Source organism: Camelina sativa, chromosome 2 (assembly GCF_030686135.1).
Source record: "Camelina sativa cultivar CO46 ecotype springtype chromosome 2, ASM3068613v1".
Taxonomy (NCBI): domain Eukaryota; kingdom Viridiplantae; phylum Streptophyta; class Magnoliopsida; order Brassicales; family Brassicaceae; genus Camelina; species Camelina sativa.
In genome coordinates this window covers 16,703,812-16,717,900 of record NC_141881.1, presented here as the reverse complement: position 1 = coordinate 16,717,900, position 14,089 = coordinate 16,703,812, and the positions used below count along the sequence as shown (strand labels likewise).

The 14,089-nt window shown below is 31.8% G+C and overlaps 3 protein-coding genes and 1 pseudogene across 5 annotated transcripts; all 4 read right to left on the bottom strand.

Moving 5' to 3' along the window:
* Window positions 1-572: 572 nt before the first annotated feature.
* On the bottom strand, window positions 573-1,700 carry LOC104723317 (F-box/kelch-repeat protein At5g49000-like). Of its 2 annotated transcripts, XM_010441663.2 has the most exons (2): window positions 1,386-1,652; window positions 573-1,250 (listed from the first exon to the last, which is right to left on the bottom strand). In XM_010441663.2, the coding sequence occupies exons 1-2, from the start codon at window positions 1,608-1,610 to the stop codon at window positions 573-575; spliced, it is 903 nt and encodes a 300-aa protein (XP_010439965.2). In that variant the 5' UTR covers window positions 1,611-1,652. The 2 variants fall into 2 exon arrangements, with proteins under 2 accessions (XP_010439965.2, XP_019088263.1); XM_019232718.2 differs by having other exon boundaries at window positions 573-1,700.
* A 5,330-nt stretch (window positions 1,701-7,030) lies between these two features.
* On the bottom strand, window positions 7,031-9,424 carry LOC147948737 (uncharacterized). Its single transcript, XM_087468379.1, has 4 exons — window positions 8,617-9,424; window positions 7,724-8,531; window positions 7,524-7,645; window positions 7,031-7,198 (listed from the first exon to the last, which is right to left on the bottom strand). The coding sequence occupies exons 2-4, from the start codon at window positions 8,403-8,405 to the stop codon at window positions 7,031-7,033; spliced, it is 972 nt and encodes a 323-aa protein (XP_087324505.1). The 5' UTR covers window positions 8,406-8,531; window positions 8,617-9,424.
* LOC104751456 (uncharacterized) lies at window positions 9,032-9,523 on the bottom strand. The gene has a single exon (XM_010473404.2). The coding sequence runs from the start codon at window positions 9,521-9,523 to the stop codon at window positions 9,032-9,034; it is 492 nt and encodes a 163-aa protein (XP_010471706.2).
* Window positions 9,524-11,429: 1,906 nt separating this feature from the next.
* LOC104723309 (F-box/kelch-repeat protein At5g49000 pseudogene) lies at window positions 11,430-12,844 on the bottom strand (annotated as a pseudogene). The gene has a single exon (XR_015579957.1). The product of XR_015579957.1 is annotated as an F-box/kelch-repeat protein At5g49000 pseudogene (transcript).
* Between the last annotated feature and the right edge of the window lie 1,245 nt (window positions 12,845-14,089).

Sequence of the window (14,089 nt, the reverse complement as noted above, 5' to 3'; positions counted from 1 at the left end):
ATATTAGATGGTTTTAAAAAGTGAGGGCAAAATTGAGTTTTTATTAATATAAAACCTATTTCACCAAACCTTTAAAAAAACGGTATAGATGGACATTTTTTGAAAAAAAAACGTCTTTTTTTTCCAATTTTCCCTAGAAATTTCAGTTAATGAAAAAGTGGAAGTTGACAAAAAAAAAAAACATATATATAACTGGATTCAAACGTTTTACTAGTAAGCTCAAGGATGTACAATAGACAAACAAGCAAAACAATCAAATGTAATTTTCATAGAAATTTTGCAACACCTATATATTCAGCCTAAAAAAAGACATTACCGAGCTAGTCTAATGAAACATTCATAAAGCAGTAGAAACCAAAGTTAGGGATCAGAGGATTTATCAAAGTAACAGTCACAAAATAAGCTTATAAATCATCTACAAGCAAGTGAAGTGAGTGAAGATGTTTTTAAGTAAAGACGCGCGCGATCATCGTTGCATTACGCTAAAAACGCAAAACATTCCTTCATAAGTGACATACTAAGAAAAAGAAAGCCATATATATAACCAGGTTCATTCATTACGTTCTAACCTGTCAAACAGTAGCTGAGATAGCACGCATGAATCTATAAAACTTAGGGACTGTAAGAACCGCGTCGAACCATTCGACCTTCCCCCATATCTCATCACTGTTGCGCATTTCTAGAGAAATCTCTGCACACCAAATCGTCTTCTCCTTATACCGACTTGCACGCACATACTTGTCCCACAAAACAACAAGCTTACCACCACAATCCGCTAATCTAACAGTACTATAATTAGCAAAATTAGGCAAACCTTCAAGACCCCTCAAATTATTCCAGCATCTTAGCTTAGAGTCATACCATAGGACTCCAACTGGACGATAACAATAACAATACGTGACGTTATCAATCACGCAACGAGAATGCTGAAACCATCCTGTTAGAAAATTCCGATGCTCTTCTGTAATCGCTATCCATTTATCTTCTTTTGGCTTGTAAGCCACAACATTATCCCCAAACAGGTAGATATCTCCTTCAAACACTAAGCTCTCGTAAATATGTCTACATCTCTTATCTAGAGGGCTCGAGATAGGCTCCCAAGTTTGAGTATTTGGATCGAAAACCTCCATCCAATTTGAAGAAGTGAAGTCTTTCAAGCCTCCTGCTACATAAATTTTGCCATCAACGACACTAACAGCTGGGTAATTCCGGTCCATCAGCATGCTTGGAGCCTTGTGCCATGTATGAGACTGGCAGTCCAGGACTGAGATGCTAGACGAGGGTGCATTCTCAATGGTTCCGCCAATGGCATATATATTAGAACCAACAGCCACCATTTTATAGTTCATAGGAGCTGGATTGGGAACTGGGGCTGGAACCAAAACATGTGCAGTTGACTTCTTATTCTTCTTCTTGGGGATGTTGGTTAGGGTTCGATTAGGTTTTTGGCAGAGAGTGAACAAACGTGGGTTAGGGTCAGAAGGGAACTTTAGGCACACGTAGAGACAACTCTCCCTGTGGTTCAACAAAGACCGAGTCTTGCAAAGATCCGGTGAAGCAAGGAGGGTTCGACAGCTCTTGGAGACTAAGGAGAGAGTCGGGTAGTACATTCTAGGGACGCGTGCGAAGCAAGTCAAGAGCAAATCATACGGAAGTGATTCCGGAGACTGTTTCTTCGTCTTCTTCTTTACGGACGTCATCGATATAAGATCGCAATTGATCTAACCTTTGGATTTCTTCCTCGTCGTCTTCTCCGACTTGTAGGGAATATATATTTAGGAAGGAATTTAACTCGATTTTTTATTTATTTATTTATTAGAGTTCTTAAATAGAACTATAGAAGTAGTGGATCAGAATTCTTTGTTGATCTATAGAAGTAGTGGATCAAACAATCGTGTAAACACTACAAAGGGAAAAAAAGAAAGTGAAAATAGGTTCTATTGGTTTGTAAACTATTCCACGGTCTCCACTTCCCTCTTATCTTTTTTTTTTGTAACATATCTATATAAAAAAAAACGACAGGAAAAAAACATTTGATACTTTGAAACTGTTATTCTTCTCCACAATCTAAAATTCTCCGTTTCCCAACAATGGAACAAAATATACATCCTAGCTTTCTTCCTTCTCTAATTCCGGTTTCATGCAACTTTTATCCGGTTTAAAACAAAAACTGAAGTTTATGCTGATTTTTTACAGACATGGCAAAAAAAATCTAAAGGTAAATAATTGAATCGCTCTTCTTCTATATTCCTTCTCTCGGCGTTTTGATTCTAAGCTCTGCTGTCTAGATCAAAATTGATTGTTCTTTGTCGTTGTCTTTGTCTTTCTATTTACAATTTATGTTTTCAGATTTCACAACTTTGGTTCAGTTTGTTCATCGTCGTTTTATATACTCATCTTCTTCTTTGTTTAAGGATTTGAGGGTCTAACTTTCAACCCACTGAAGATTAAGAACGATATGTAAATCCCTTCACCCTTTTTTTATTGTAACTAGGTTTCAAAATATATTTTAATAAAAATTATATATACTCACTCCGTTTCAAAATATAAGAAATGACCACTTTAAAAAAGTTCAACCAATCATAAATAAAACTGCATAACAAAATATATTAAACTAATCTGAAAGTAGCATAGAAACTTGAAAACATCTTATATTATGAAACAAAAAAATATTCTCTAAAATATCTTATATTATGAAATGCAGGGAGTATGTGATTGATGACAGTAATGAAATATTATCTTATAAAAATAAATTATATTAGTATTAAATAAAAATTTAAATTTCAGATACACAATTTTTGGAAATATAAAAATGAGTTGTGTTATATATTCAAATCAGATAAAAAAAGATCATGAATTTAACTTGACGTCCAGGCAAGACGAATCAAACTGGTGACCTCACATATCCTAAACCATTTCTTTGACCACTAGAAAAACGAAATAATTTTGTAATCTTGAATTTATCTCGTTTTTCATATTTAATTGATCGCTACCACCTATGTTTTTGTGTTTTTTATTCAATGTTTTCTTATTTTTGATATTCTTTCTTGTCATTTTCATTGTCAAATTTATGGTAATTGTCATCGTTACTTTTATCCTGTTCTTCGTTAAACTCTTCTTATTTTTCTTCTTTTTCTTCTTCTTCCTCGTCAACTTTTTCACATTCTTTCACTGAAAAACATTTTTTTAGATTACCATACAACTTGTTAACCCATCAAACTCCAAGACCAAAATCTTTTATTTTGTCATAAAATTTGTGCAATTCATAAAGACCAGCATAGTCAACACATGCATCCAATTATTGATAATTTCATCCATATACTTATTCGGTTTAAGATCCACATGTATTGAAACTTCTCAAACCAAAATCCTTACTCGCAAAGAAAGTAATATGAACAAATGTATAGTTAAAATAATATTTGTGCTTTTTGTCGATCCTTCTTCTTTAAACTCAAATAACATCAACTCAAGGTCTTGCGACGTCAATCCTTCTTTATTAGACTTAAAAATAAAAAATTTACTGCAAGAATATCAAATCATATTTCTTTTATTTCTATAAATTTTAATTTTTTCTTCTAAAAAATCTTAATAATATAGATTACTACTCTATTTCCAAAAATGTTAATTAGTGAAATATCTAATTCTTATTGGTTGTTTTAAATCCTATATGGACACCTTTAGGAGTTTATAGCTTCAACTTTTTATTAGTATAGATATAATATTTTAAAATTTCTATGGAGGTTAAGTAATTGTAATATTTCCAAACATTCTATGCAGTTTAAATATTTTAATATTTGAACCTTTTAAAAGTTTCAATATTTATAATATTTAAAACTTTTAAAATTTATAAATTATAATTTTTTAGAAACCTTTTATAAGCTAATAAATTTTTAAAATTTAAAGATCATAAGATTTTGAAGTTTTAAAAGGTTTCAAAATATAATATTTGAACCTTTTAAAAAGTTCAATATTTATAATATTTTAAACTATTTTAAAAACTTTTTAAAAGCTAAGAACTTTTAAAATTTTCAATATTTATAATATTTAAACTTTTAAAAAAATTCAATACTATAATATTGTTTTTTTGAAAATTTTTAAAGTTTTAGTTTGCTCAAATAAAACATCGGATCAAACGAATAAAACTTTTTAACTTGGACGCCTGATAAATCAAGCTTTCCTGCTCGTTCGCTGTTTGAAGCATATATTAATCTTTATTTATACTGATTCTGAACCAATGTTTAAAAGATTTCTAGCCGATGTGGGACGTTGTACATAGTTCTTTTATTTCTATAAATTTAAAATTTTCCTTTTTCTAAAAATTCTGGAAATTTAAAAAATGTTAATGAATGACATGTCAAATCCTTATAGGTTGTTTTAATATTTGAACCTTTTAAAAGTTTCAATATTTATAATATTTAAAACTTTTAAAATTTATAAATTATAATTTTTTAGAAACCTTTTATAAACTAATAAATTTTTAAAATTTAAAGATCATAAGATTTTGAAGTTTTAAAAGGTTTCAAAATATAATATTTGAACCTTTTAAAAAGTTCAATATTTATAATATTTTAAACTATTTTAAAAACTTTTTAAAAGCTAAGAACTTTTAAAATTTTCAATATTTATAATATTTAAACTTTTAAAAAATTCAATACTATAATATTGTTTTTTTTGAAAATTTTTAAAGTTTTAGTTTGATCAAATAAAAAATCGGATCAAACGAATAAAACTTTTTAACTTGCACGCCTGATAAATCAAGCTTTCCTGCTCGTTCGTTGTTTGAAGCATATATTAATCTTTATTTATACTGATTCTGAACCAATGTCTAAAAGATTTCTAGCCGATGTGGGACGTTGTACATAGTTCTTTTATTTCTATAAATTTAAAATTTTCCTTTTTCTAAAAATTCTGGAAATTTTAAAAATGTTAATGAATGACATGTCAAATCCTTATAGGTTGTTTAAAATAATTCTTAATATTGAAAATTCTGGAGATTTTAAAAAATGTTAATGAGTGACATGTCTTATCCCTATTGGTGGTTTAAAATCTTATGTGGACGCCTCTAGGAGCTTATAGCTCCTACTTTTTATTAGTATAGACTAGGTTTTGAACCCATGCTACGCGTGGGTTTATTAGATATATTTTGATGAAAATTATATATGATTGATGACGGTAATAAAATATTATCTTATAAACAAAATTTAATTACTATTATCATTTTCATTGTCAAAATTTGTGGTAATTTTCATTGTTACTTTTACCATTTGGTTTTTTGTTATACTTTTTTTCTTCTTCTTCTTCGTCAACTTTTTCACATTCTTCACATTGTTATCCTCCTGTTTGGGCAACCAATCTAGGAGTACTCTTTTAATTATTAATGTTTGGTTGAATAAAAAGAAAAACCTTTTTTTTTAGACTACCACACAACTTGTTAACCCATCAAACTCCAAGAACAAAATTATTTATTTTCTCATAAAATTTGTGAAATTCATGAAGAGCAGCATAGTCAACACATGCATCTAATTATTGATAATTTTATTCATATACTTATATGGTTTTAGATCCACACGTTTAGAATCTTCTTTAACCAAAATCCTTACTTAATAAAATATACTAATAATAATTTATTTAATATGAATCATATGATATATAGAAATATGAGTACACTATAAGAACATATTAATTATAAATAAATAATATCAGTTATGTTATATCATCAAATAATATCAACTGTATCATATTCTCAAATAACCGTAACCGTATATAACCGTAACCGTATATAACAGTAACAGCTTGAACTGGAACTTTATTTAAACGAAACCGTTTAACTGTTTATTAAACGGTTATAGTTAAGGTTAAACAAAATTTCTAACCATAACCGTGACAACCGTAACTCTGGTCATGCCTATGTATAGCTAATAAAACATGTGTGTTTGTCGTCCATCTTTCTTCTTTAAACTCCAAAACTTGACTCAAACATCAAATCAAGGTCTTGCAATGTCAATCCTTCTTCCTTAGACCCAAAAATAAAAAATTAATGAAAGAATATCAACTCATCTATAAAATCATACACAAAATATGTTTTATAGCTCATAAGAAATAAAGAGCACAAACGTAGATAAATAAGATAATTTATGTTTGACATCAATATTTATAGTATTTTAAACTTTTAAAAGGTTTCGAAATATAAAATTTGAACCTTTTAAAAAGTTTCAATATTTATAATATTTTAAACTTTTATAATTTAAAAATTAAAATATTTAAAAACTTTTTAAAAGCTAAGAACTTTTAAAAGTTTCAATATTTATAATATTTAAACTTTTAAATTTTTAAAAAATTATAATAATTTTTTGAAACTTTTTAAAGTTTTAATTTGATCAAATAAATAACCGGATCAAACCGAATAATTTTTAAACTTGGACGCTTGATTAATCAAGCTTTCTTGCTCATTCGTTGTTGGGAAGCATATTAATCTTATTTATAATGGTTCTAAACCATTGTCTAAAACTTTTCTAGCCGATGTGGGATATTGTGCATAGTTTTTTTATTTCCATAAATTTTAAATTTTCCTTTTTCTAAAAAGTTCTGGAAATTTAAAAAAAAATGTTAATGAATGACATGTCAAATCCTGATAGGTTGTTTTAAAATAATTCTTAATATAGAAAATTCTGGAATTTTCAAAAAATGTTAATAAGTGACATGTCTTATTACAATTGGAGGTTTAAAATTCTATGTGGACGCCTTTAGGAGCTTATAGCTCCTATTTTTTATTAGTATAGATTTACTAAACTCTCATGGGCAAGGTTATTTCTTTTTAAATTCTATCCAATTTATTTTATTAAATTTTTCTTGACATAACTGAAATTTTTCTTTTTTCTTTTTCTACCATACATAATAGATAATACAGTAGATTGTTGGCGTGGGAGGCTGAAAGGGGTGAAGGTTTATTCATCTCGAAAGTTGACGTTCACAGAGATAGCAAAATAAGGAGATGACTTCTTAAAGACCATTGGCTTTGTTGGTGCAGGATTTAGCACCCACGACATACCGACCTAACCCGAAGGTAAACCGTGTAATCTTGCACATCAACTAAACCGAGGAACCCTCCTTTGGGCCAGCTAAACGGGCCTATAAGCAGAAGCCCGATGAAGTCACTCGACCAACCTTCAAGACCGCCTCCTAAACCCGATCTGATCATCTGAAGAGGAAATTTACCATATCTTCAACTCGAGATTTAAGGAAAATAGACTTATCTTGTAATCAATGCATTCATATAAATAAAGGGGTATCCCCCTCCTTGTAAAGGCATCCAACAATTAATACAATAGCCCTAGTTCTTCATTTTCTTGAGAGAAACCCTAAGTTTTTCTTGAAGAGATTTCAATCCCTTCTTGCTTATTAGCTTTGATCCGATTTCTTAGCAAGAAAGCTTTATTGAATTTGTTTCCCCTTTCAAACAAATTCATTGTTTGAAACTCAGTTTCTACAGTAACTACTAAAACAATCAACTTAAGGTTACTTACTAGTTGAAAAACACCCCAATTCCTTTCGGAACCAGTAGCACCACTACAAGTGAGGCTAAGAACTTTTATGGCAATTTTTTGGAGGTGTGGAGTTGAAGATCCATAAGAAGACCACCATTCCGCTATTAAAATAAAGAAATTGTTAGTTTTATATAAACTTAAGTTATAAACAGAAAGATGTCAAGCTAGAGAGTAATTACCTGGTGATTTTGTAGCTCTATGCCTTATAGCCATATGATAACCAAATAGACCAGTTGCATTTTTAAATTCATCTATCGCAAACATTATATTGTCTTGAGTCTTAATTTCTAGAACCAACCTGTCAATACAATCATACAAACCTTTCAACACTTCTTCACAACCTACATCATCAGATTTTCCATATTGGATTTTTGGATTGAGAAAGTAGCCAGCTGCATGAAGAGGACGATGAAGTTGAAACTCCAATCTTTTGTCAATAATTTCGAATGCAGTTTTGTAGTGTTCTTCTCTCATATTGAAAGACTTCATAACTGTCTCCTTTGCCCGATCCATGGCTGCATACATGTATCCCATAGGAGGCTTTCTCTCTCTGTCAACCATTCGAAGAACTTGTACTAGAGGACTTGCCAACTGCAGCCCATATAAAACATTCTTCCAAAAACTATCTTGCAAAATATATGTTCTTACTTTCTTTCCTCCTATTTCTTTTGGCCACTTGGAATTATTCCATTCTTCAGAATGAACCATCTTTCTCAACTTGTCTTTTTGCTTGTGAAATTGTGCTAGCGTGATGAAAGTTGTTGCAAATCTTGTAATCGCCGGTCTGTGCAAATTCCTTTGATTTGTGAACTTCCTCATCATGTTCACAAGAGAAATATGACTATAAATATAGCCATTCATGAATATACACTTTTGTATAGCTTTTCACATTTGCAATTTTCCCAATATCTTCAAGCATTAGATCAATGCAATGTGCTGCACATGGACTCCAATAAAGATTTGGTCATTTAGCTTCAAGTAATTTTCCTGAAGTTTATATACACCAATAAAAAGTTAGATTAAACAAACAAAAAAATTTAAATTTTTTTAAAAGATGTATTATATCTCTTACCAGCTTTCACAAAGTTTGATGCATTGTCCGTGACCACTTGGACAACATTTTCATCTCCTACTTCTTTAACTATCTTATCAAGCAATTGAAATAACAATGTGGCATCTTTCACGACTTCTGATACATCCAAAGACTTTAGGAAAACAGATCCCTTTGGAGAATTAACAAGAAAGTTAACTAAATCCTTTTGAACAACCGAATCACGCCATCCATCAGACATAATTGAACAACCTTTAGATGCCCACTCTTTCTTGTGCTCTACTAGTTGTTTATTAGTGTCTCTACTTCTTTCTTAAGTGAAGGAACTCTTAACTCATGCATGGTTGGTGGCTTTAATCCTGGACCATATTGTCCAACTAATTCAACCATCTCCCCAAAAATTTCTAAAGTAGTTGCGTTGAATGCAAGACCAGAATCATAGAAAAACCTTGCAATACCTAGTTTTCTCCCTTAACTCCTTATCACAAGCTCCAAAAATCCGTTTCCTTTCCTTTCTAGCATTCAATATATCAGGAGGTGTAGAAGTTACAAACCTATCAAGTGGACCGTGGTATCTTGGCTTTTTTGGCTGGGGAAGTTGTCGTTTGTTACTTGGCTCACAATCCATTTCTTCCACATCATCATAATCATCAAACTCTTGAGATGGTGGCATCATTTGAGTAGAAGCTTTAAGTTGCTCCTTCTTCTTCATAAATGATATGATTTCTTCCCTAATATGCTCCAGACAATCTGGACATTTAGTTGCATTCCTATAGCCTCCAACTAAGTATTGTTTGAGACGAGTGATTCCTCCACAAGTGATCTTAGGACAATACCTACATTGCCACTTGTTTCTGTTGACAGGATCTGGAAAGCCATGTTTTCTTGCTGGATCATTTTCATCTTGGCTTGAATTTGGATCAGACATGGCTGAAAGTGAACTTGATCACTGCTAAACAAAAAGAGAAATGTGTTACAACTCTCACAAGTTCTGATTATTGATTTTTTTTTTAAACAAAAAACTGAAAGCTAGTTTAACGTCTTTGTCTTTTAGGACTAGTTGAGGAAATAAGAAGAGTTTCTAAAATAATACAAGTATACAACAATTTTGATTAGTAGATGATTACCTTTTGCTGTAGACGTGTAGTAAAGCCGATTGACGTCTTTCACGTTTAGGACTCGTGAATGAAAGAGATGAGGAGACTAAATAAACTAGGGTTTTCTTATATATAATGGATGAAAAAATGATCAAATCAAAGATTTTTGATTACACAAAATCAATAATTAAAGATACTATTCAGAAAATCAAATATTTTTTATTATACGTTTGATTTATAAGTAAACTACTATATTACAAAACGATTTTTTACCTTGTTTGTGCCGTAAACCATGTTGCGCTCGCCTCATGCAATGGTCGCATCGGCTATGGTCATCGTTTCGATCGCATCATGGATTCGCCTTGCCATAGTGTCCTGTTTCCCTCATCTCCTCACAGCATTACGCAACGCGCCATGGCGCGCCACATGCGTGCTTTTTAAAACCAAGACTGTATGTGTCCAGTTTTCTATTCAGGAAGTATCTTACTTGGCTTCATGTTCCTACAATCTTACATCTACATGATGATAGAGTCTAAAAGCCTTAGCTTTAATGCATATAGGAACTGATTGTTAAACGAGAATGAGTCAAGAGACACATTCCTAGTGGTAATGCAACCATTGGTATACAGTACTACATTCCACTATTGCGGTTGAGCCAGTAAATAGTTCCAGTTAAAGGAACACAAAAAAAAATTCTGATAGGACAAAGACAAAAGGCAAATTGACAGTGTTGAACATCCATAAGCATGTCTTGCCTCTTGGAGTCTTAAACTTGTTAGTTAGGAATGACAAGAGGTAAGAGCGCATAGATTCTTCGCGTTTAGGCGCTAGGTGCTCAGTAGACGCCAAGATGACCGCCTGAACCGCTTAAAATTACATTAATTTAATTTTAATATATATTTTTGATTTTTAACTATATATGTTTAAATTATTAAGTTTTATATCTGTATACCTAATTATAAATGTTTATATATTGTTAATATAACTTTAAAACATGTATTTTTTTTTACTTTTGTTTATATTTTATAATTTTTTTTTATTTTTCTAACATATATTTGTACATAATTTTATATATAATGTTTTATGTTGTAAACGCCTAAACCACTTAAACACAGTTTAGGCTCCGATTAAGCGTTCTAAGCATTAGGCGCTGGATCACCGTCCAGATACTGCCTAGCGCTTTCTTGAACACTAGTCACGTCTGTTGTAATTGTATCATCCCAAACAAGGAGCGACCATGACGAAGAATACGTACGATTCCCCTCTATTGTTTGCAAACCAGTTTTGAAGTTGTGATGCTCTTTAATTAGTGGTAATCGCACTAGTATGATTTTCTATGATAGAATTCGCTTCCTTATTATTTCTCTGCTTCAGTGGGAATAGAATTTGTTTTTATTGTGTGTGTGTGTTCGGATTACGGTTTACTACTTGATTACATCTTAAAAAAACAGAGTATAAAAGAGGAGCTTTCTTGTAAACAAAATATAACCCTATAAAAATTCTAACAATATCCAACAGGAATGAAGAAAACTCAAGGCTATATTGATTTCACAATTAAGATGGAGACAAGATACAAGCAACACAAACAAAAGTATTTTTCATAGGCAAAGCATGGTTAGACGGTTTACAAGTGAAAGCGACGTCAGCTATAGACATTTTCCAACACCTATATATTCAGCAAAAAGACGAACGACATTACACGCTAGCTAGTCTAATGAGACATTCATCACGCAGTAGAAAAAAGAAAAGAGTTTGGGATCAGAGGGTTTATCAAAGTAACAGTGTCACAAAATAAGCTTAATCATTTACAAGCAAGCGCGCAGATGCTTTGTAGGCAAAGACATGATAATTGCATTACGCTAAAAACTCCTTCATAAGTGACATATAACATAACCAGATTCATTACGTTCTAACCTGTCAAACAGTAGCGGAAATAGCAGACACGAAGTTATAAGACTTAGGGACTGTAAGAACCGCATCGGACCACTCGATTGTCCCCCAAATCTCTTGACTGTTGCGTTTTTCAAGTGAAATCTCTGCACACCAAATCACCTTCTCCTTGTACCCACTTGCACGCACATACTTGTCCCACAGAACAACAAGCTTACCACCACAATCAACTAATTCAACAGTACTATGACTAGCAAAATTAGGCAAACGTTGAAGACCCTTCAGTTTATTCCAGCATCTTAGCTTAGAGTCATACCATAGGACTCCACCTGCTGGACGATAACAATACATTACGTTATCAATCACGCAATAAGAATGCTGAAACCATGCTATTTGAAAATTCAGATGCTTTTCTGTAATCGCTATCCATCTATCTTCTTTTGGCTTGTAAGCCACAACATCATCCCCAAACAGGTAGATATCTCCGTCAATCACTAAGCTCTTGTAGATATCACTACATCTCTTATCTAGAGGGCTCGAGACAGGCTCCCAAGTTTGAGTATTTTGATCGAAAACCTCCATCCAATTTGAAGAAGTGAAGTCTTTCAAGCCTCCAGCTACATAAATTTTGCCATCAACGACATTAACAGCTTGGTAATTCCGCTCCATCCGCATGTTTGGAGCCTCGTGCCAGGTATGAGACAGGCAGTCCAGGATTGAGACGCTAGACGAGGGTGCGTTCTCAATGGTTCCGCCAATGGCATATATATTAGAGCCAACAGCCACCACATCCTTATTGTCCAAAGGAGGTGGATTGGAAACTGGGGCCGGAACTAAAACATGTGCAGTTGACTTCTTATTCTTCTTCTTGGGGATGTTGGTTAGGGTTCGATTAGGTTTTTGGCTGAGAGTGAACAAACGTGGGTGAGGGTCAGGAGGGAACTGTAAGCACACGTAGAGACAACTCTCCCTGTGGTTTAACAAAGAGCGAGTCTTGTAAAGCTCCGGTGAAGCAACGAGGGATCGACAGCTCTTGGAGACTAAGGAGAGAGTCGGGTAGTACCATCTCGATACGCGTGCGAAACAGCTCAATAGCAAATCATCTGAAAGTGATGGATTTGGAGTCGATTCAAGAGACTTTTTCTTCGTCTTCTTCTTACGGGACGACATCGCCGTTGTTGAACGAACCTTCCGATTGCTTCTACTTACTCGATTTCCTCTGTTAGAGAGAGTTCTCTAGGGCGTGCCCGCGTGAGGTTTCCCATAGAACATGAAGGGCAAATGTTAATAAGTGGGCTTAAGTATTAAAATGGGCCTTAAGATCATGGTTTTGAACATTTTATTGTTATTTTTCGTTCTCGTTTAGTTTTTGAATCTACTATACTAATAAAAATAAGAGCTCGTCCTAAGATTTTAAGCAACCAATAGAAATTTGACATATCACTTATTAATATTTTATACAATTTTCAAAACTTTTTATATTAAAAATTATTTTAAACAACCGACATGTTATTCATTAAAATCATTTAAATTTCAAGAATTTTTTAGGGAATTTTTTTTTAAAATTTATGGAAATCAAAGAACTATGCACAATATCCCACATCGGCTAGAAATTTTTTAGACAATGGTTCAGAACCAGTATAAATAAGATTAATATGCTTCCAACAACGAATGAGCAAGAAAATTTGATTTATCAGATATCCAAGTTTAAAAGTTTTATTTGGTTTGATCTGGTTTTTTATTTGATCAAATTAAAATTTTAAAAGTTTCAAAAAAATATTATAATATTTAAAATATTGTTGAAACTTCTAAAAGTTCTTAGCTTTTAAAAAGTTTGTAAATATTATAAATTTTTAAATTTAAAAGTTTAAAATATTATAAATATTGATGTAAAACATAAATTATCTTATTTATCTATATTTCTGCTTTTTATTTCTTATGAGCTGTAAAACATATTTTTGTGCATGATTTTATAGGTGAGTTGATATTCTTTCATTAATTTTTTATTTTTGGGTCTAAGGATGAAGGATTGACATCGCAAGACCTTAATTTGATGTTTGAGTCAAATTTTGAGGTTTAAAGAAGAAAGATGGACAACAAACACACATTTTTGGTTAGATATACATAGGAATGACCAGGATTACAGTTGTCACGGTTACGGTTTATTAACCATCGGTTATGGTTAGAAATTTTTTTAACCTCAACCAGAACCGTTTAATAAACGGTTATGTTTAAATACGGATCACGCGGTTACTGTTATATACTGTTACAGTTATTTGATAATATGATATGGCTGATATTATTTGATGATATGATATAATTGATATTATTTATTTATAATTAATATGTTCTTATAGTGTACTCATATTTCTATATATCATATGATTCATATTGAATAAATAATTATTAGTATATTTTATTACGTTTTTAAAATATTATACACCAAGTAAGAATTTTGGTTTGAGAAGTTCCTAAACGCGTGGATCTAAAACCAAATAAGTATATTA

Excerpts from the sequence above, each read along its gene's own strand:
- LOC104723317 (XM_019232718.2), bottom strand. The coding sequence starts at position 1,700 with ATGACGTCCGTAAAGAAGAAGACGAAGAAACAGTCTCCGGAATCACTT.
- LOC147948737 (XM_087468379.1), bottom strand. The coding sequence starts at position 8,405 with ATGAATGGCTATATTTATAGTCATATTTCTCTTGTGAACATGATGAGG. Across the intron at positions 7,646-7,723 it reads TAGAGCTACAAAATCACCAG|CGGAATGGTGGTCTTCTTAT; the intron begins GTAATTACTCTC and ends TTATTTTAATAG. Across the intron at positions 7,199-7,523 it reads ATTGGGGTGTTTTTCAACTA|ATGATCAGATCGGGTTTAGG; the intron begins GTAAGTAACCTT and ends TTTCCTCTTCAG.
- LOC104751456 (XM_010473404.2), bottom strand. The coding sequence starts at position 9,523 with ATGTCTGATCCAAATTCAAGCCAAGATGAAAATGATCCAGCAAGAAAA.